Genomic DNA, 24,137 nt, shown 5'->3' on the forward strand with positions numbered 1-24,137 from the left:
TTATTGTTTAGCCATTGTATTGAATGGCTTGTTTTAAACCGTTTATCATTCGCTAACAACGCCACCACCTTACAGTGATCTCCGAAAGCATCTTGCAGCTCCAAAAACAACTACAACAACATGTCTTTGTGTGAATTTTTTTCTGTTTTAATTTATCATTGAAATTTACTTGATGTGTTTTCACTGTAAGATTGTCTGGTGTACGAATGAATTATTTTTGTTTATTGATCGATGTTTTTTTATTTGGGTTTTCTTTGATTAGCTCCCTCGTGCTCCTTTACATTTGTGTTATTTTTTCTTATACTTTTTTTCTAAATAAATAATGTTATTGCTTTTGCTCTCTCTCACTTCTGCTCACCTTACGTCACTTTGGCAATAAGTTTACTTCGCTGGGTGCGTGTGTTTGTGTATGTGAACGTTAACTAAAATTGTTGTTTGTTGGCCAAACAGTGGGGCAGAGCAGCAGCAAGTGCTACACAACTTTCGCTATAGCCATCACACGAATGGATGAAACATGTTTTTATATTGTTTCATGCTTTTTTCCTACAGTCAGTTTTAAATGCTTGTGCTTGTTACGGACGTGTTGTCGTTACAGCAAATGAAAATCATTTAAACGGATTCCTCAAAATTATAGCCGTAACTTGAACATAAAGTGCCTTAAAACAAAAAATCACTAGACAAAAGCCAAAATATTTTTTGAAAATTTTACGAAAATATTAATCTAAAAAGCTGTGATTTTTTTGTAAAAAAATAAAAAACAAACACTTTCTTTACTGCTTGCGGCGTCCGTTGCGGTTTTAACGCTTTTTACTAACATCGTACATCACGTCGTCGCCCCAGTCGTGTAGTACTCCGCCAGTTCTTCGTGCGTGGAACAGAGTGTGGAAATGTATGTACTGTCGTGTTTGAGTGTGTGTGTATCTTCTACTGGTTTGTGTTGATGATGTGTTGAAAAGACGGATTTCTTTTCTAAGCACAATGAGTGCGAATGTCGTGTAGGCAATTGTCGACTTACATATACTTCACAATAAAACAATAACAAAAAGAAAAAAGCTCTCAGATCAGCTGGTTGACCACTACTACAGCTACATCTTGCTCAGTTCATCGCTGTCGCTGCTGTTGTTTTTGCATGCGTAGATGCACCTCTGCGCATTCCATAACAGTTTTTCAAGAGTATTTGAACGCCAACTACCTCCCCCAAGAAAGAAGCAACAAAACCGACAAAAGTTTTGCAAAAACAAAGAAAACGTAAGGAAACTTGAAAAACACTCGTATATAATAAAACAAAACGGTAGAATCGTAATTTGGGGATCTACTACATCAGGCAAACAACAAACATATGCTTTTTGGCTTGCTGACTGACTAAATGACGGACTGACTGGCTTGGATGACTGTGCATTTTGAGTATGAGATGGTAGTTGGCAACTTTACGCGGTCAATGGGCGCCACCTGACATTTCGATAACTGCCGTCGCTTAGCATCTTCATTCAATGGTCAGCGCGACAATGGATCGGTTGTCCTCATAACGGAACAAATATACTCTAGCATATAAATAAAAACAAATCAAAATTAAACGAAACGAACTAAAAAGTTTACGTAATTTATAAAGAGAAATAAAATAAAAAAATATAAATTAAAATAAAAATGTGTTTATTTTTGTATATTACTAAAAATCAAACAAAAATTTAACTTGTAATACAATATCTCTTTACAATCCTCAAAAAAATTAAAGTCCCTTTACGGCGTTATAAAATGCTTTTTAGTAATTTAACACAAAATCCGGATATAACTGCAATTAACAATACAACACCACCATTAGAAACAACAACTCAAATCGTAAAACAAGAAAAAGTTAAATTGTGTAATAAAGTCAACAATAATTTACAACAACCATTAAATACCACAACCGCTGAAATTTTAGCCAAAATTCCTTTAAAAAAAAACTTAAATTTAACAACGAAATCAACAATAACAAAAACCACAATAATCAAAAATAATAGTAAAATTTATAAGACAAGTTCCTGTATCGGCGTCGCCACGGATTTCTCAATAGCAGCGATAATGGCGAGAGGCGGAAATGCCTCTAGCCGTGAACCATCGGAAAGGAGTTTGAGTGAGTAATGTGATGTGTACTTTATCGTTCTTCACACGTTATCAAAAAAAAAAAAAAAAAAAATACACACTATGAACACAGTTTTGCATATATACATATTTACACTTTCTTATACATACATTTGTATAATGAAACACACGCATAACCGCCCTCTATTTTTAGCTAAAACACCTGTACCTCTTTTAACGGTTTTAGGGATTAGAAGGATAACTATAGAAATAATGTTACGTTTTTTCAAAAGTTAAATATATTTACATATCTATATGTATACATGTAATAAATACTTGGTATGTACATACATATATGCGTCCGCTGCGGTTTACAAACAAAGTAGAAATTTTGTTTATACTATTCCACGATATAAAAATGAAAATGCTCGAACCGATAGGTTCGATCATATATATTATTTGTCTTTATTTAAAAGTTTACAAAATATACTAATTTCAAGGGTCTATTTACACTAAACAATGTTTTTTGTTTGTACTTGTAATACATAGTATGTATACACAGTTGTTAGATCTTACAATATTGGCAAAAATGTCTAAAAATCGTGTAATAACTTGACACGATTGTAAGACATTTTCTGAATATTTTTCTGCCAACGTTGTAAGACCTGACAACCGTGTATATGTAGCATTAATAATATAATTTTAATAATAAATGTAACTGTAGAAAAATATGCGTATAAGGGATATTACTTATTTTGGTCAATGTTGTATAAATATTTTACCGTTCGAGTTTCTAAAAAACTTTTTCTAGTGGATCTATCTTAAACGGTTTGGACTGGGCGATATTGAATTATATAAATAATTGCAACTTTTTTGCAATTGAGTGGGATATCTTCCTTATTAAAATAAATATTTTGCAATATGTCCGCAACTATTATTAATTTTTAAAACATCTGAGCGTGAACTTTTTTAACAACGCGAAATAATAATTCTGTGTCTTTTCATATTAATATTAATGGTCTATATGCAATGCCAATTCTCATATTCGCAAAAACGTCAAAAGTGGGATCCCTAATACTATCATAACTACTTTTATTCTAAAATTTAGATTCTTTACATACCAGCTCTTATTGCGAGTTACAAGTGTTACTCAATTTTATGCTTTCAGTTTATACAAACATTTTACATTCAATCTACACAATTTACATTCATTTATACACACATATAGTTTTCTTCATATTTATGCCTAAATAAAAATATGTGTGTATACAAAACTTCTGCACGTAATGTTGATAGTCCTTATAGCAAAAAAAAAGAAAACAAGAAAAGGATATTTTTGTTGTAGGAGTAGCTTTTTATTTACAAGAATTTATGTCTATAGAGGCTTTGAAGAGGTTATTCGCTATTATTTGTGAATATATTATCAGCTAAGTTGCGTAGAGAAATGTGTACAAAAATGATGACCGATTAAGATCATTTGAATTTTATATGTTCTCTTAAGTATAGTTTAAAACAAAATAAAATTGTTGTGAATGTTATAAGGCTGTTAGTTTTCTTAATATAATTGATTTATAAATTAGTATCAATATTTTTTTTAAAAAAATACATATTGTAATAATTCCATCGAAAAGTTCAACGCGGCTCAAAAACTAAAAGTCATCAAAATAAAATTTCAAATTATATTATTATTATTATTGAAAAAAATAATAATTTATGTGAGAAATCTGAATCTTAAGTTTGATGAGAAATTGGAATCGAATAATATATCAGCATTATTTTTACACCTGATATTTATTTATGTTAATTAACGTATATTTTAGTAACGTTTTAGTTCTTCTATAATATTTCAAACAAAAACAAAAAAATATAATAAAAAATATGTAAAAAATTAAATACAAGAGTAAATATCTGGGTTTATGAACTCAAGGCTACAAAAAATACATATATAATGTTCTTCTATATTAGATCAATTTTTTGTCATTAGCGTAAAAATACGCTACGAATATTTAAAAATTGTATTAACTATGAAAATTCAATTTCAATTAAGAAGAGAAACATATTAATGTGTACTATCAAAATCTGATTTCAGTGCTTTTCAATCCCTTGATTAAAAAAATAGTAAAATGTCATTAAACATTGAAAGCTATTTTTCTCGAAACCATTTTTATGCAAGTCTTGTTGTAAGTGTAAAAATTTACTTATTGTACATTTATTTCGTAATTATTTGTTTATCTTTCTATCATTGTTGACAATGTACGATTGTTAAAATTAATTTTCCGATGGCAAATATATTTATAGTTTAGAGTTTCGATGTTTAAAGCCATCGAAACAATTTATTAACACCAATTGAAAAAATTACAAAAAGTTAATAAATAAAAAAAATAAATTTATATTAATTTATTACATTATACGGTCTAAAAAGTCATACAAATCATGCCTTCCAAAACTAAAGGGTTCAAATTATATAACCGCTTTCTTTTCAATTATATATCGTCTATATTACTTAGAAGTACTACTATTTATCTGATATAGAGGTACTTTATTTTTGGCTTTGTCCTATGGGAATCGGTTCATAATTGACCCTTCCCTAATGTAATTCGGTAGAGAGAATTGTGCTCGTTAGAAATTTACTTGTTTCGAATTTCAGCGCCAGTAGTGAGATTTAAAGTCATTTTCTAAGGGAACCTTATATGATGGGAAGCGTTAATTATGTACCGATCCTCATAAAATTCTGCAGATAGATTTTTACTCGTAAGAAACTTAATTATATCGAATTGCAACGCTGCCCTCGTATTTTTAAGCCAGTTTTAAGTATTTTTATAAGTACCATATATGAGGGGTAGGGTCAATTACAGACCCCATCCTCATAAAATTTGCTAGAGAGAATTTAAACTGTACTCGCATTTTTAAAACAGTTACGACTGTTAACGCTGTTTTTCGAGTGGCCACTTGTCCATTTTCATAAAAACCTTACCTATAGGGAATATTTGTGTTGAATATTAATAATCTTTTTTCGTTCAGACATGACTAGATCATCTTACAATATATGTATATATTTTTGAGGGTTTATAATCAATATTTCGATTAATTACAAACGGAATGACAATATGTATAACAATGTACCCCCACAACTTCATTGCAACTGAAATTAAAAGTACTGCTTTAACTCTCATTCTCTCTGTAAGCACGGAACTTAAAATGAAGTAGTGAAAAGATTTTTTATTAGCATTTTAACTCATTACTTTTCAATGTAAATTATTTCTGTGACATAAGACAAAATCTATTCATTTATATAGTTTTTTTTCATAGAATTCTATGCTACATAAAACTACTTGTTTGTTCAATTACATATATTGAACAGAACATATTTCGTTTTTGAAATATATTTAATTCAAATTGTTTAATTTTAAATTTAATGTAAACCAACATTTTTTTCGATTTAAAATTTTTATAGTTTATTTACAGTTTTAGTATACAGTTAAATATGTGAAAATAAAAAATAATAATAATCTTAATAAAATAATTAAATCAAATTAAGCCATGTTGTTAGATCTTTAATTTTCTGGTTGCCTGACTTCCTTTGTCAATCTCTAATAAATATAAAAAAATTAAAGAAAAAAAGCTAAAATATATAATTTGCAAATTATAAATATTTATTTATAAATAAACAAAAGTGTTGCTTAAAAAAATAGTTATATAGAAACATGACAATTACATGAATAATTTAAGACAATTTATAATTTATAAATTATTTATACGTGTATAAATACTTAAATTATATAAAATGCAGCAAATAGAAGTTAATAACAATTATTATATTGCTATTACTACTTTTTTTTCTTTCGTTTGTTAATCATAAAAACAACATTAACAAGTTAAAAACATAAAATAATAATGGTGTAGAAAAAACACAAAAACAGAATATAACATCAATTAATAAATATTTGAAATGCATTAACAGTGATTTTTTAAATTGTATTTAATTAATAATGAAATAATTTTATTATTTTTTTCACATTTTACTAACAATTGTTACACCTAAAACCATCATCATGGTTACTACTACATTACACTTGCATGCTTTGACTGCGGCCCTAAAAAAATATTTGAAAGTATACTTAGGACTCGATTGACGGTAATTTCGAAATCTTTCCAATCGGTATATTATACTTAAAATTTCATAACTTACCGAAAAATTATAATATTTGTACTTATACAAATAAAAAAATGATTAGCATTAAAGTTTTTAAATATGTACTACGACTTCAACTGAACACTATCAAATAAACATATATTAGCTATTATTTTCGGTGTTAGAGTTAGATTTGAACTATGATAGTAAATGTGCATTGCGGTTTTAAATTAAAACAAACAAATTGTTCATATATGTGTTTGTTTTAATTTAATATAAGTAAAATTAATAGGATTTAGTAACTAAAAAATAGAAACAAAAAATAGGACTTTAAGCTGAACTTAGCAAAAATTATTACGAGATCAAAATTTCAACGGTTTAATAAGTTCTAAGTGTGATTTTTATAATATTTTCAAATTAATAAACTTGTTTTTTTTTATTTTCTCTTGCTATTGTAGTTAATATTATTTATTATTGTAGATTATAATTTGCATATTAACGCAATTAATTTTAAAATGTTGAAAGTTTTAAAATCATTTTAACAAACATGTTGCATGTTGATTTAATTTTCTATCTTCTCCTCCTTCTGGTATTTCATTTGTAAATGTTATTGTTGTTTTTTTGTGTTGCCGCTTTAATGATTTTGTGATTGAAATTCTCAATGCTTTTTTTCATTTCTGTTAAAATTTTTGATCGAAATCATTTAAACACGAATTTCTACATCTCATCGAATGAAAACTTAAAAAGAAAAATATATACAAACTGACAGTTACATTTTCATAATGATCACTTGTGTTTGTTGCTAACCCAATTGGAATTTTTTGCTTTTATAACAAAACGACATGACTTTACCATACATAAATTTCCCTCCACTAGTAGAAAAATAAAAACTGATTTAGTTGTATTTGTAATGTCAATTATAGTAATGCTGTCATCAAATTAATTATAGAATCTTAAACCACAGCTTACTCTGTCAAAGTGGTGAAAATTCGTGAGGTCTTCAGACATACGGAACTTTCATTTCAAGTTAACTTTCCAACTGGTTAATTCGTGTTTCTAAAAGATTAAAAGACTTGGTTGTTAATAACATTAAACTAATGATTTGATGTTTAAAATTGTTATTCATACTCGTAAATGTCTGTTTGTCCGTCTCTATCTGTTCGTTTATTATTTAAACAACTTCTTCTTAAACAGTTTCAAAGTAATAAAACAAAATTTATCAAACAAATAGAAAACATGCAAAAAATCACTCATGTTGAACTGAAATATACAAAAAATACATATATATTTAACACGATGATCGCAAATTGCAAAAAGGGGGAGAACATTAGAAGCAATTAAATAAAATATTCACACTTAAAAAATAAAACGAAAAAAACTCGAAAATGAATTTACATTTATTTTCGAAAACTACAACAGAGTCGATTAATTTTGATATGATTTTAAATGGAAAAATATTTTAGGATTCAGTGCACTTTTGTGTTGTACATATTATAAATGGATTAAGAAAACATGATAGCTGGGTTAATGAAAAAAATAATAATTAACTTTCTTTAAGTAGAAATATTTTATTTCTTTTAATTTTTTAAGCATTAATAAAATAAAAGTTGCAATTTGTATTTGAAAAGAAGTTAAATTTTAAAATGTTGCAGATACATTTTACAACTTTCCTGCCATCATAAGCGATTGATAAAAATTATAAATAAGGTTAAATAATATTTAATAACACTGAGTCAGGCCGAAAACTGATATTGACGGCTGGAAACAGAAAAACAAGTTGTTTAAAAAAAATTAAATTAAAAAAATCTAAAATTAATAAAAACTTTTTCAATTTCCAATTTTTATTTAATAATAATGCAAAATGTATGTTTTAATGTTACACTCTCTTAGATAATTATAGTTCTCAGTACTTATGTGTATGAAAAATAAAATCCATTTTATTCGCCAATACAGGTCCCCTATCTCTTGAACGTTTTCCCGATGGCGACGACGAGGGCGATGTCGATGTAGTCGATTGTAGTGATTCCGAATCAGCCTCCGCCATACGTCTGTCACGACATAATCCCCAGCAGCAGCATCCCCATCATGGTCACAAAGGTCTATACAAACATAGACTTAATCATAGTAACGATAGTGGCAGTAGTAATCATAATAACAATAGTTCAAGCAGTAGCAGGGGGAGAGCTTCTCCACAGAGTCCCAGCAATACTGAAGATGATCGTTTATCCCCAGAGCCAGCGAAGGTAAAACGAAAAGTTAGCAAAGCTCCTAGTTTGAGATAAAAACTAAAATATACTAAATGAAAATCTTATTTCAGCCATCACCGAAAATTGTGGGTTCGTGTAATTGTGATGATTTACTGCCGATACAGTGTCATCTGGAGACCAAAGAATTATGGGATAAATTTCATGAATTGGGTACAGAGATGATAATTACAAAGACGGGAAGGTAATTAAGCTTTAAATTTTAATATGAAATTTATTTTTAGCAACCATATATAAACAGATTTGGTTAACATTACTAAATAATCAATTTTAGACAAACAATATAATTTATTTTTTATACCAAAAAACAAAACACAAACTATAAATGTTGATTCAATATGTTCCCTAAAATGTTGCTCAACATATCTCTAACAATAAATTGTTGCAGAAAATAAAGAATTATATTGTATAAAACTAACACGAAATCAATAAATACTTCTGTCATAAAAAAGCAAAAATAACTTTCAAGGTATAAAATTAAATAATAAAATAAGGAGAAGAATTCCTTAACATGTTGATAAAAACTTAAGCAAACAAAGGCGTGTTGCATACATACTACTTGCATAAAGAAACATAAATATTTCTACATACACTACTGCTATACATTTGTACGTATTCATTGTACTCCCTCCCTCTCAAACGTTGTTTAGTAATTAAAACCATTTCATATTTTTCATGTCATTTTTGTCTTGAAAATTTATGATGACTCCAACGCTTTAACACATGAATGTTGTTGGCTTGTCACCACAAAACGAAAAGTAACCAAACAACAGCAACAACAATCACAATATGCAGCAACAATAACACAAAACAACAGCAGCAACAATACAAACGTAACGACCAAATTGAAATAAAAATGTTTTCACTGTTTATAACTCACTATAAATGAGTTGTGCATGAATACATGAAGAAAGAAAGGAATGGTTAGAAGAACGGATGAATGGTTAGATGGATGTGTGTTTGTTTGGCTTGAAAGTAGGAAAGAGCAGTGGTGTTTGTTTGTATCTGAATATCAATGTGATACCGAGGCCACAATGAGCACTATTGTACTAAATATTTAACTGATATCAATGTTATACTTATTTTTAACTAAACAAACAGACACGGTGTTTCAAAATTTACTGTTTTTCAAATCAGAATTTTTTGAAATAATCTATTCTAAAATATCAAATGTTAATTTTAACAAAATTTAGGAAAGGTTTTAATTTCTTTTAGATATTTGTTTACACAAGTGTTGCTCACACACATACTACCGACCTTGCTTCGACCAGTGCTGATCAGCAACCAGGGATAGCAAAATTGGTACGATGGTACTTTTTTTGATACTATTTGATGTGCAAAAGTACCGTGATACTCCCGAGTCTTTTTTGATACTTTCAAGGCTACAATCTCAATATCCGATTATCGTTTAACCTGTAGTAAATATGTCTGTTAAATTAATTTTCAATAAATCGTTTTGAAATAACAAGAGACTTAGAATATGGGGATGAAAGTTTCTTTAAAATTTAAAATATTTTTTTGGGACTTTTTCTTAAAAATGCATCAAATAAAAATTGTAGGAAAAGTACTCTATAACTTTCATAGCTGTTTCTCTTCAATATTATCAGACCAAATGTTAAAATAGTTGAAACCCTGAGATTATGTTAGACGCTTCTATAAGATTAATTAGCGATGAGTTCAAATATTATCACGAAATTGTACTTTGTAAAATGTTATATTTAAAGCATTCATGGCGCTGTTATAAAGTCTCGAAAAGGGAAAATATGAAGTAATATTCCTTCATATTTTCTCCATCACATTTGGAATCTGAGATATTATGTCTTGAGTTTTGAGAAAACGCAATTTTTGTCCCTTTTCGAGACTTTATAACAGCGCCATGAATGCTTTAAATATAACATTTTACAAAGTACAATTTCGTGATAATATTTGTATCGTTGCTCTCCCAGAGGCAAGGTTCACATCATGTATGTACCAGCCCACTCGGGAGTACTCGGTAACGAGCAAATGTAATAGCTTTAAAGGGAAGGGAGCTCAAGGCAATTAAACTGACAAACGCAAAACCATTTGACGCAACAAAAGCTGAACTAAAAATATGAGTGAGAGAATCCCATAAGACCTCTGGGAATAATGAAACAGTGGGTAGAACCACGAAAATTCTATGGGGTGACCCTGATGAGCAAGACGAAAAATCTCCTTCAAATGAGCAAGTCTGAAGTTAGTATGATAGTACGTGTTCTGAGTAGACACACAGGATTACGAGCACATTTATGCAAAATTGGACATGCGGATTCAGACGTATATAGAGCATGTGGAGAGGACAGTGAATCTCTGGAGCACTTTCTTTGTCACTGCCAGGCATTCGTCGAAGATAGATCTAAGTATCTTGGAAGAGATGTTATTTCGGAAATAACATTCCTGACTAACACTGATTGGAATAATTTATTCAGTTCCTTTTTTATGATAAAGAGCGCACAACAGGCCCGATTGTGGCATAGGTTCCTTTTTTGGACTTGGTGTAGTACACATCCTCTTATAACCTAATCTAACCTAAGTACTTTGAGATCCAAAAAAGTACTCTCTGAAATATTTTTTGATACTGAAACAAAATCACTTTTCCCATCCCTGTCAGCAACTGATCTGATTTTGTTTTTCAGGTTGAGAGCAAACCAACTGATATTGCTCATTTTAAAAAGAAGAAGAATTAAACCTATAGTGTATGTGTATAAACATAGCGTCAGCAGAATTTTCTTCCCCTATCACGCGTGCTATGTAATGGCAATATTGATCTTCTCAGGTTTACACAGAAAACAGCGGTGACAAAATGAGCTAATGGTTGTAAGATTAACAATACTTCGGTCCTAAAGTCCAACATTAAAATAAGATTTATAGAAATAATAACATATTAAAAATAATAACATATATTAAAAAAACGACATTTGAATACTTAATAAAGTGTTTCCGATTTCAGTTAAATTTCTGTATATATCTCTGAAGATCTATTGCCTCAAATCAAATTGTATAGAAATGTCCAGCATAAGGCAGAAAATTTCTTTAATTTATTATTTTAATATCAAATTAAATATTCACGTTTATTTATTTTTTTTTGTTGTTATAGTTGTTGTAATTTTTCACTAAACAAGGCTTTTTTCACCATTAATTACTAATAAAAATAAACTTTGTTATTTCTTGTTAAAACAAAGTTAACTTACATAGGAGCTGGCTATGCCAGTATACGCAATCAAATTCGTGCCGAAGACCATTTTTCAAAACGATTGTAAGTGTAATATACACTTGCAAATATACTCATTCTAAAATATTAAAAAAAGTGTATGAATGAATGTTCCAATAAATGGAATGAACATTTTTTTCATGAAAAACGGACAAAAATACAATGCATAAAATAAAATGTAACTCTCGTGCTTTAGGTTTGTGCTCCAAATGTTGCAACTGCAACAACAACAAGAAGAAAAAAATTAAAACTAAAGTTATTTGTTGTTGAGTTATCATGTTGAGTTATTAGCCATGTATTTGTTCAAATTAAAATTCATCCAAATAATCACACTCACACGTAGTACATTTGTTAAAAAAATTTTAAAACGAATATTATTTATTTGTTAGCTCGTTGCTCTTGGAACAGCGCACGCATCTTGTGTCAAGGTGAAACAAATGACTTTAAGAAACTAAATAATGTTGGTAGAAAAATTTTCAATTAAATGAAGTTAGCATAAAAACGAATTTTAAAGAGTAAAAGTTTGTTTTTGGTTTTAATTAAGAAAAATCCTAATAATTAAACATTTTAATATCATTTTTGTCAATGAAATCAACGACATGTTTAAAAAAATTTGACAACATATTTGTCGCTTAATTAAAATTATTAAACTAAAATATACCACCCTTATTATTAAAAAGAATTAAACTATTTAATTTTTAATTTTATATCGTACATAAGTATTTTAATTTTGTGTGGATTGTCTTGTAAATGATAAATAACTATTCTTTATAAAAAAAATTCAGCTGTTTTTATATTCATTCACCCTCCGGTTTTCCTCTACATTTTTTATGTATCTATGTCTGTCTGACTGTCAGTTTATTGAATTATTCTTAATAAAATATTAATTAAGTTGTGAAGAAAATTAATATTAACAAAATGTTGGTGCCAACTAAATATACAACTAGACTTACTCTATTTAATAACCCAGCGTTTGATTATGTTAATTTTAATACAAGAATATTTTTATGGCCTAAAGTAAAAAAGGCAATGAAAAGGAATTTTTATGTGCAGGAATGAATGTTAGGCAGCACTTCATTAAATTAATTAAAATATATATAAAAAACGAACACAGGAAAACTACATTTAATGGCAGATTAAACAGGAGGATTTCAACATTAAATGTTAAAACTAAATATTTAGTTAAAGTAAGCAGCAGGAGTACAAAAACAATATAATATTGTATAGGACTTGTCTAACATAAAGTATTGGTGGTTAAATAGTTTTTTAGTCTAGTTTTTGCCACCTTTCTTTATACTTTTGTGTGCAAGAGTTTTAAATTGTGTGTGTATATGTGTTCGTGAAATAGGTAAAAATTTGTCTTGTGTTAACAATGACATCTCTTTCTTTTTCTTCCTGTTACATGTGTGTTTGTGTATCTGCGAGAGTAAATATGCATTCTTGTCCTTTGTCTTTATGGTTGGGCATTGCAAACCATATTTGCGGTCATTGAAATAAAATATCACGTGGTCAACGATTTTGTTACGCTGTCAGTGAGAGAAACGACAATCAACTCTTCACATAGCACTGACTGACTGATTGTCTGCCCGAATGACCTGTACTATGGTATTTTGAACAGACAATAGGACTATGATTTTAAACGCTGTTGGGGAGTGCCAGTGTCGAAGAGAGTACGAGAAATATGTTGGTTGTTTAAGTTAATTGATGTTGCTACGCTTAGCACGACTGTTTGCAAGCAGAAGCTGTAAATATTTGTCAACATTTGATGTTGGTTTCGATAACAAAACCACATGACAGGACATTTCTTAGAAATGACAAGTAAATGACTGAAAATAACACAAAATCCCTGTGTAATAGAGAAGTTTTATATTTTGGTAGCAAGAAGCGAGAAAATTTCGATTTTCATGGTTAACAAAACGAGGAGTTAGCAAATACATACATATACCTTTTTGACATTTGTATTATATATGTTCCAATTTAGACCTTAATGAATTTTTTAATGATTCACTTTTGCTTAATATTTTTTTCAAAATATGTAAATTTGTGTTTCATATTTAATTAACATAATCTTCTTCCGTTTTGTTGTTAATTTTTTGACGTTGTATTATTTAGTTTTCTCAAATCAACACCATTTTTTCGTCTGTTGACGTTATAATTTTCTTTGAGTAATTTGCTTAATTTTCCCATAAACAACAACATAAAATCCACACTTGGCTTTAATAGTTGTGAGTTCTTTCTGGGCTTTTTGCTGCTCGTAACAAAAATGTATTTTCCTGTCTGTACAATTTCGTTTGTTGGTACCCAGCCATCCCCAAGTATAAAGATCTACTTACACAGTGGAGTTGAAAAATTTAGTTGTCTACGATGTATGTACAGGGCTGTCAATAAATAGATAGTGTAAATAAAATATTAATATGTATATGAATTTGGTTTAACATTTAAATTAAATGTCTGTTGAATTATTTTGATTTTATATTATAAGAAACATTTTTACTCAGTTCTCTTCTCTTTACCTAACCACTGTAACTTATAGTTACATTTTAACGTATTTAATTCCACCATAGAAAATTAATGTTAACACGTTAAGACAGGTGAGCGACTATTCGAAACAATAAAATGTTACACAAACAGTTGGCAATCATTGTAACAAAATGTTGTTGTCTACACAAACGTCTTTAACCCCTTTTCCATCTCTAGCAGCACTACTGTAAAAGTCACAGACTGAGTAACTGCAAAGTGTTAACTTGTCTAAAATATTTTTTATGTGTTTTTATATAAAGCAAATAACAAAACACTAGAAGTGTTAAACTAGAAAAATTTGAATAAATAAATTCTATTTACTACTGCAGGGGAAAATCTATAAAACACAAAACACTCGTCAAAAGAAAAAAAAAATGTAAAACAAATCCTACAATAAAGGCAGAAGTAACAAAATACAAAACGGAAAATCGTAAATCATATTTTCAGTAAATAATTTACATAAATACATATAAAATTATATTTTTATTACAAAACACCATCCCTTCCCCTAGAAATGGCTACTAAAACAAATAGAGCTCCGCCAGAGCATTAGAATAAGTCGTAAATTGTTTTGTTAGAAAAACAGAACAGAACAAAAATATAGCATCAGATACAAAATTGCTAAACTAAAAATTTATGAAATTTTCTTATATTTTCGATAATAAAGTTATTTGGACGCTTTTCTCGAATTATTATGACTAAATATTTTTTGCCAAAATTTTAGGTTCGTTTAAGGTCCAAAACAGCATTATTAAGTGATTCTTGAACTCCTTAAATTTAAATAAAATAACAATAACCATTTAAATGTTTAACGGTCATATCCAGCAATAAAAATTGTTAATTGCCCCAAATCCCCTAAGCAGTCATAAAATAAAGATATGTTTTCCAAATTTGTAAGACTCTCCTCTCTTTAGAAAGAAGTTGAATAATGTCCATTTAGTCTAGAATACTGCCACACATGATCTTGGAAAGACAACCCTTAATATTATTAAACAAATAATGAGTGTAAAAATAAATTATAAACAGATAAGCAAACAAGTTTGGAATTTTTTAAAGCGTTATGTTCAGTCTAAAGTAGTTGAAGATGAGGGGGGCACATCATAAACATATTGGACATGACATAAACTTAACTAAAGACATATTCATAGCATGATGGCATGTCAGTTGATTTGTAACGCGCTGATGAAAGTTGAAGTTTTTTCTTTAGTATATATTTTTAATAAAAAATAAACATAAAAATTTGCATATTTTATTTTGTTATTTATAACTTGTTACAAAAACTTAATTTACCATGAATAAAGAAAAAAAGGTGTTAAAAAAGGGAACTTGAAACAGAAAAAAAAGAATTAATTATTCAAAGCGAAATGCATGTTCTATAGGTATATAAAAAAGATATGAAAAATATTTATTATGGCGCAGTGTAATATTCCTAATTAATGAAATGCTCTTTTTTTTTGTTAAGTTCAATTTTCACTTAATTCAAACGTAATACTGGCGACATAATAATAAAAATTAATAATTAAAAAAAAAACAAATAAAATGGCATAATCAAAATCATTAACAGAAACACAAATAAAACAAATAGAAATAAAAAAAATTAAATGCAACTGCAGTATGATTTTTTGTACAAATGCAAAAAAAATATACAAAGCAAACTGCAATTGCTGTTAATGATGAAAACAAAAAAAAAACATTAAATTAAATGCAGCTACAACACAAAAACATAACATGGCAAACGAAGTGTTGACATAGATTGATATCGAAACGCAATGCTTTAACGAATTGCATGTGACAAAAGACTCTGAATGAAACTCATTATAAATTTGCAGTAGAAAAGCGAATAAAAAATGCACTAAACCCAAATTTACAATTACAGCGATGGCGGCGAATTTCCCAAAATTAAAATATTTACATGCTCTTATAAGTAGTGTTGTATTAGAATTATGAACTCATTTATCTTTCTTATAATTCACTTTTATTGTCAAAGTTTTTTTAATACAGAATTCTCTCTTAAAAAAACAACTATACTTTTCGTAAATTCTTATAAACAACATTGATTTCTGACGCTTGTCGTTTAACATTGCAATTGTGATTCCGGCAATATTTAGCCACTATAGTTGCTGCTACTACCACCATTATCATCAGCATTTTGGCGGCTTTTGCAGCTTTAATTACAGGGCAAAGGATATTTTATACGAATATGTATATTATATTTTTCTGTTTTGTTTTAGTTGTACACACTTGTTATTGTTGTTGTACAACAATAACAGCAACAAAAGCTGCATTCACAATTCAACCGGCCAACTAAACAAGCGACTAACTTAATAAAAAATTACAGGACATTTTCACTTAAAAATGAAAATAAAAATAGCAACAACTGCCAGAATTTAACTACAATATCACAGTAACTAAGATAGCGAATGAAAGTGGCCAGATAAACACGTAATTCTTTTTATGATGTTTTTTGGTAAAAAATACTAGTAAAATGTTTCATAGAAAACATATATTAGCCGTGAACAGAACATTGTTTCCGAGATATCGAAAATACGGTCTGTTTTGGAATAGTATGTTATGGAAAGATATTATAGTCCTTCAAAAAATAATGACAACAAATACACAGTTTTGGTACGTATAATAAACTTCGTTCTGACGATTAACAATAAAACCAAGTATTTCATACAACTAATTATTTACTTATTAATGAATCATTAAGAATCGTCCGAAACGGTGAGGCTTCGTCCTTCAAGTTAACAAAATCCAAAATACCAAATGCCTTCACCATTTTTCGAACACACACTAATAATTTCGCTAATTAATTTTAAGAATCAATTGCAACTTTTTTCTATGTAAAATCCTTCATCTGGCATCACTTTTCATATCATAGTCTATTATACAAGAGTGGCCAGTTGTATAGTTTTTGTTCTTGTTGCTGTTACGTTAGCAAGGTAATCAGTTACAATTACAGTGCAATTTTTACATCGTTGTTGGTTTCTTGTTTTTTTTTTTACTCTTTTAGTTTTAAATAAAAACTAGTATTTTTTACTTACAAAAAAAAGAGCTTGCAACATGTATGTGGAATTATTATTGTAGTTAAAAGAACTAATGATTAGTACTTGTTAATGGCCTGCAACTGAGGTACAATGACCAGTTAATTGGAGGGGTTGGTTTTCTTTGTCGTTTTTATTTTTTGCTGTGGTTTTGTTGCAAGACATCTATTTCATCAGATTAAAAGTCAAAATGTAATTCTGGTTGTCATTTATTAAAAAATTATATGCCTGAAAGTATGAGTTTTTTTAATGTTGAAAGATAAGTGACTTTGAAATATTATTTAAAAGAAATTGCTAAGGACAATAAATGAAGATATAAGCTAAATATAATTTTGTATAGTTTTAAAATAGGAAAACAAATTTAGCTTATAATTATGTATCGAAAATATGTATTTACTTCTAGAAAACTGAAAGTTATTATAATATGTACAATTCACAATATAAGTTAAGAATTGTATTATCAGTATAATTTGAACATCGCATGTTTCTTACCTAGAAACTATTTAGTTAGAAACACATTACTAATAGAAATCTAACACTTAAGTAATTCTTATTTTTCATACAAAAATATTAAAAATAATAAATATGCCAATTAATACAATTCCTATTACAAAAAATAACAACAGAAAATACCACTTATCCATTCTATATTAACTCAAACTAAATAGTTATGGCCCTTTGGACACATTCCTTGACGGAAATTTGTAATTGATGCCAGGAACTCTATTACATTTAATACACTGCGTTAACATGATTTTTGGTAATTACAATTATGACCAACTTTTAAGTTCTTAGAACATGTTAATGTGACGAAGTGAAAAACCCCATAAAAGGTAATGAAAACGTGAGGACATTTCTACAATAGTAATTATTTTAGTTCAAAAAAAGAAAGCGAATTAGTAACTAAGTACCTTAATAAGCCTCTTAACGAACATGAAATCAAAACCATGTGAAATTATTTCATATTTTGTTCTTTTACTCTATTGCAGGCGGATGTTTCCAACGGTGCGCGTTAGTTTTTCAGGACCTTTAAGGCACATGCAACCACCAGATCGTTATGCAGTTTTAATTGACATCATACCCATGGATTCGAGACGTTATCGTTATGCATACCATCGCAGTTCATGGCTGGTGGCCGGTAAGGCTGATCCACCACCTCCAGCTAGACTTTACGCCCATCCCGATAGTCCCATTAGTGTGGATGCATTGAGAAAACAAGTGGTTTCATTTGAAAAGGTTAAGCTGACCAATAATGAAATGGATAAAAGTGGACAGGTAAGAGAATATTTGAGGTTCATCAGCAGAACATTAGTAGAAAAGCTAAATGGTGGATTTTTAAATTAAATCGTAAATTAAATATGTTTTGATTCATGGAAACATATGATAATTTCTTTTGAAACAACGTTTTCTCCCAGTTGTAGTATATTTCTTAAAAGGTGGGGAAGAACTTATAATATAGTAGAGTGCAACCTAATTTTGATAATACACAGAGGGAAAAAATATATACACTCCTGGTTCCAAATCGACACCAAACTTTTCAATAACATACGTAGTGAAGTTTACACATACGTAGCACAAAACTATGTTATGTTGACAACACAACGTTGTCAACATTGCAACAATTCGTTGTCGCGATCTAAATTGTATACATATCCATTGTCAAATAATTAACAAACGTGTTAACTTTTAGACAACATTGCAACAACAAATTGTTGCAATGTTGCGGAGTAAAAATTTGGTGTCAATTTAATACCAGGCGTGTATATTTATATTTCTCTATGTGTACTAATCAAGCTTTGGCAGTTATAATTTACTTTATTTATTAAATTCTTCTAAAATATTCGTTTTTTATAAATGTTCATTTTAGATTGTTTTAAACTCCATGCATCGCTATCAACCACGTATACATTTAGTGCGCTTGTGTCATGGACAGAGTATACCAAATACCCCCAAGGATTTGCAGGAAATGGATCATAAAACTTTTGTATTTCCAGAGACTGTTTTCACGGCTGTAACGGCATATCAAAATCAATTGATTACCAAATTGAAAATCGATTCAAATCCGTTTGCCAAAGGTTTTCGTGATTCATCACGTTTGACTGATTTTGATAGGTAAGCGAATAAAAATAAAAATATATGTTTTTATACATGAATACATACTTTTTAGTTAAGGCCATAAAAATAGAAAATAATATCAGGATCAGCTAGAAAACAACTCATCATAAATACAAGAAAAAAAAAACAACTAAAAATGTTTTCATCATGAACATTTTTTTTGATTTTAGTTGTGCAACTTAATTTGTATTTAATTGTTGTGGCATGCATGCCACCACATGACTGTTGCAACAGATTAACAACATTAAAGAAAGTTGTTGTTCTTTGATATGAATGGCTGGGTGTTTGTGTGTTTTTTTTGTAAATTTCTTAATAAAGGGTTTAAGCAAATAAATATTTGGCAAATACTCGTTCGTATTGGTGCAATTTAACCATCATTCATTCAACAGTAATAAATATAATTTGTGTTGCTGTTTCTTTCGGTGCTTCTTTTATTGGTAACAATTATGTGTTGCTTTTTATTTTAATGGGCTGCCGAAAGTGTTGAATGTTCAATGGCAACAAAAGAGTACAACAACTGCAACAACTTTTATTCATAAGCCACTGTTTAATGTTAAACGAATAAAATTTTAAAACAAAATGAAGAGCTGATATAATTGTGATATCTGTACACATGAAATTTATACACAGTGGGAAAACATACCACAAGTGTTGCAGGATGATCAATAAACACATTTTCTTTAAAAATCCACAAAATTTCCTTGGTTCCACTGTTAACTTTGTTTTAAAATTGCCAAATTAAAACTAAAGAAAACATAAACACGCACCCCAAAAACATTTTTTAAAGGCAACAGAAACTGATGTTTGCTTATATTTATGTTTTGATATTGCCACCAGACTTAGACATATCGGCAGCAGCAACATCATAGTTCTAGGTAAAAATACTCATTCTCATTTTAAGTCCCAGGTGTAAAACAAAAAAGAGAACAAAAAATCTTAGAGAATTTAACAGGAGTTCTATACCCTTTTCCCAACACTTAAACTCAAAAATGAATAATGAAATGTTGCATGAATTTCTTTCGATGCCAAAAAAAACGGAAAGAGGCAACACAAAATTGTTAACAACAAAAAATGAGTTGATGGTGGTGGTGGTCGGCATTGGAAAGCGGCGGTAGTGTTTTAAGTAGAGTAAATTATAGGTCGGCATGTTTAACTTTGAAATAATATTCGTACATGAAAACACGTTAATAATGAGTAAATGTTCAAATAACTTCAACGTTTTCTGGTCATAATATTGTTGCTGTTGTTAATGCTTTTTTTGTTTTGTGTTTTCCATTGCAATTACTATTGTTATAGTTAAATACAAGACTAAGTATATGAAAATAAAATTAAATTTGTAATTGCAAACTCTTTACTTTATTTGAATAGGATAAGTTAATATTGGTGTTATTTTAATCTTTGGTGGAATGTTAACCTTATTAACCCTTTGAAGGAATTTTGAACATGTCGAAAGAGTAAATTTAAAATTTCTTGTTCATAGTACAAAAGTGAATGGTTAATATTTTGAGACTTTTTTGAAAAAAAAAATGTAATAATAATAGGAAATATTTAAGATTATAATGTAATGTCTTAAACAAATATTCATATCGTAAAAATACAGTAACAGACATAAAAAGAATGAACATATTTCAAAGGTTTTAATATGATTTAATTTAATATCTATATCATTTCCTTTTCAGAGATCCCATGGATTCCTACCTTTTCGAACAACATTTACGCTCACCCTTGAGATTTTTCCCTGATCCCTTGATGCAACAACTATCACCTCAAGAAGCTGATGCTGCCTCATTGGCTTTCATTGAAAAGGCACGGCAACATTTGCAAATGTTTGGACGTTCACCCTACACCGAAATGCTATTACCTCATCTCTATCAAAGACCACCATCAGCAGCAGCTATTAACGCCTTCAATATCGGCATGTGGCAACAGCAGTGGCCACAACTTACAGCCGGTTTCTTGGCCAATCATCAGGCAGCTGCTGCTCAAGCAGCCGCCAATGCTGCAGCGGCAGCTGCCGCAGCTTCACGGACACCACCACCTCCGGGACCCCCACCACCGGCAACAACTCCCTCTTCATCGGGTTCAGCTTCGCCAGACTTAAGGACAAAACATTTTCATCGCTTTAGTCCCTATCCAGTACCACAACATCAACATCAACAGCAGCAACAGCCACCTCCCCCATCCCAAAGCCCAACAAATTGATAGAATTCCCAAATTAATTTATAAAATATCCCCATTAATAATTCCTTACCTTTCCTTCAAAAAAGTGCAATCGTATAAAACATGTTTAATTTTATGTTAATATTTTTTCCCAAAACAAAATTTAAACAAATTTTATTTATTATAAACAAAACCCACTAGCACAGTATTAGTAAATAGTTTAAAACAAAAAAATGTTTGTGATGTAAAAAACAAAATCAAATAATTTAAAACAATAACAATTAGTAATTATGTAAATACAACAAAACATATTCCGTAATTATAAATTAATCGAAACATTCTAACTGTAATCTGGCTTTAGTTTACAACCAAAACAAAAAAGTGTAAAAATTGTTAATTTGCTTTTTATCTTTGCTTTATCGTCTAATTTGAATATTTTTTAAATTATTGAATTTTTTATTTATATTTGTAATTGAAATTGTAATTGGAATGAATGAATGTAAAATATAGATTGTTCCTAATGTAAAACTACAATAATAATACATAATGGCAAAATTAATTTTTTAGTTAACTAATGAATGTTTAAAATCAAGCAACTTTAAGTTACATGTAACAAAATAAACTTATATTCACAACAAAATATTTAGATACAATAAAAATTTTGCTAATAAATTGTATTAACGCAGTTTTTATTGTATTTCAGTAATATTTATGTTTATGTAACAATAATAAAATAAATATTTTAGATATATTTATGTTTAAAATATAATAATAAATATAAACAATGATAATAATTATTAAAATATTATTTAGTAATTTTAGCTTCAAGTGATGAATAAAATTATAAAAAAGTATTTAAAAAAATTATTTTTCTTTGAGAATTCTCATTTAGTTAGAGTTATTGGTACGTAAGTGATATAAGAGGTTTACAATAACTCAAGTCCTGTCAAATTTGTAATTTCGAAACAAAAAATATTTTTTTTGCGAAAAATAAAGGAGCTTTGCTAAGAAATATTTATATTTTTATTTCAGCGAATGCGGATAAAAAAAGAATTAATTTTTTCAACATTTATGTCAAGAGACAAGGACTTCGCTGAATACTCAGCCTTATAAAATTTATTTTTTAACAACAAAATAATTATACTCGATATTAAAAGTTAACACATCTGATGCCTTACCAATCAATAGTCTTCAAAAAGGGTTATAAGTCTAGCAGTATAAGACCAAATACTTTTAACAGTCGTCATATCAATTGAGTTGATAAAGTAATTAATTAATGAAAAGATGTTTCAACCCTTTTTGTTCAAAAGAAATAAAAATTAATTGCTTACAATTCTTTAATGGCAGTTATGGCTCATTGGGTTTGAGGCATTTTATTTAACAGTAATTTATGACAGTTCCACTGAAAAGAAGACATCAAAAATATAAAAAACGTGAATATTTTGTAATGGCATTTAGACATGTGCTTGTCAACTAACAGGAGAAAAAAAAACAACAAATTGTGTTTCACAAGGAGTCCAACAATAGAAACAATATAAAATATTTGTAAATTACGTACATAGAAATCTTTCCAATTTAACACATGTTCACTTTAAATATTCTGAAATAAAATTAATAATTTATTAATTGAAATAGAGCAATTAAACGGAAATTATGACGTTAAATACTTTACAAAAGCTTTGTTGTTTAAATATCATCGGACGACAGACATGAAAACTAATTTCTATTAAACACTTTTTATTATAAATCTATTACACAGTATAGAAATATATTATAATGACTTAATTAAATAGAGTTTTTAGAGTGTGTCCCAAATAATGAAAAATTAAACAGGATATTTTAAATCTTGAACGATTTTCTAGGAAATTAAAATATTTTTTATTACAAGAATATTACAACATATAATTAAAAAACATTTAAAGAATAGTGGAATGAATGGGAATTATTGAATATACAATGTCCTTTAGACATTAACATGTGAGAGAATTCCCTGCTATTGGGTAACAAAAAAACCAACAGAGTAGTTAAAATTGCTGGATATATGACCAGTAATTAAAAAATAAATTGAAATTATAAATAAAGTTATTAAAAAGTTCACGTAAGTATATGTTTGTAATAGCAGGTTATTGGTTTTAGTAAATACAATTAATAACTAACATACCCATGGTGCGCCATTACATGTTTAAATTTAAAAGTGACTAATCTTAAATACAGGATACAGTAATTTATAAAAAAACATATAAGTACATAGATATATAGGGATACATCAGAGACATTTGTTTAAATATTAGAAATTGTTAATCCTCCTAATACAAATCATCATAAAAAACTAGTTGTTTTATTAAATTGGGATTACTATTGGCCTTAACATGAATTAGTTTAAGCCACAAAAAATCCCAATTTTGGCCAAATTTGAATTGATTAATATTATAAGAAAACTAGAGTAAACACTTCTAAACCATAATCTTAAAAATCAATCGATCATATATATATATGTTTTGTATTATTATTATTTTTATTTGTTTATCAAATTATTAGTTTATTTTTTAATCTTTGGAATCCTAAATGAAAACAGCTATAAAGCTTATCAAAAAAATATTTTCTCACGC

General features: G+C 28.6%; 2 protein-coding genes across 3 annotated transcripts in view; one reads left to right on the plus strand and one right to left on the minus strand.

The window, feature by feature from the left end:
- The window catches only part of LOC111683721 (1-phosphatidylinositol 4,5-bisphosphate phosphodiesterase classes I and II), a 190,779-nt gene that overhangs the window by 126,201 nt on the left and 40,441 nt on the right, over nucleotides 1-24,137 (minus strand). The gene's annotated exons all lie outside the window — the stretch shown is intronic.
- LOC111683946 (T-box protein H15-like) lies at nucleotides 553-22,243 on the plus strand. Of its 2 annotated transcripts, none has more exons than XM_046956437.1 (6): nucleotides 553-2,113; nucleotides 8,147-8,448; nucleotides 8,511-8,641; nucleotides 18,243-18,528; nucleotides 19,121-19,365; nucleotides 21,048-22,243. In XM_046956437.1, exons 1-6 carry the CDS (start codon nucleotides 1,753-1,755, stop codon nucleotides 21,568-21,570), a joined length of 1,848 nt encoding a protein of 615 aa, XP_046812393.1. In that variant the 5' UTR covers nucleotides 553-1,752; the 3' UTR covers nucleotides 21,571-22,243. The 2 variants fall into 2 exon arrangements, with proteins under 2 accessions (XP_046812393.1, XP_046812394.1); XM_046956438.1 differs by having other exon boundaries at nucleotides 557-2,113; nucleotides 8,147-8,436.

The sequence above is a fragment of the Lucilia cuprina genome, chromosome 2 (genome assembly GCF_022045245.1).
Source record: "Lucilia cuprina isolate Lc7/37 chromosome 2, ASM2204524v1, whole genome shotgun sequence".
Lineage (NCBI taxonomy): Eukaryota > Metazoa > Arthropoda > Insecta > Diptera > Calliphoridae > Lucilia > Lucilia cuprina.

What these genes read in the sequence shown, in the direction of transcription:
- LOC111683946 (XM_046956437.1), top strand. Translation starts at nt 1,753, where the DNA reads ATGCTTTTTAGTAATTTAACACAAAATCCGGATATAACTGCAATTAAC. An exon ending in CAGCGAAGGTAAAACGAAAA is followed by an intron (nt 8,449 to 8,510) that starts GTTAGCAAAGCT and finishes ATCTTATTTCAG; the next exon opens with CCATCACCGAAAATTGTGGG. An exon ending in AAATGGATAAAAGTGGACAG is followed by an intron (nt 18,529 to 19,120) that starts GTAAGAGAATAT and finishes TGTTCATTTTAG; the next exon opens with ATTGTTTTAAACTCCATGCA.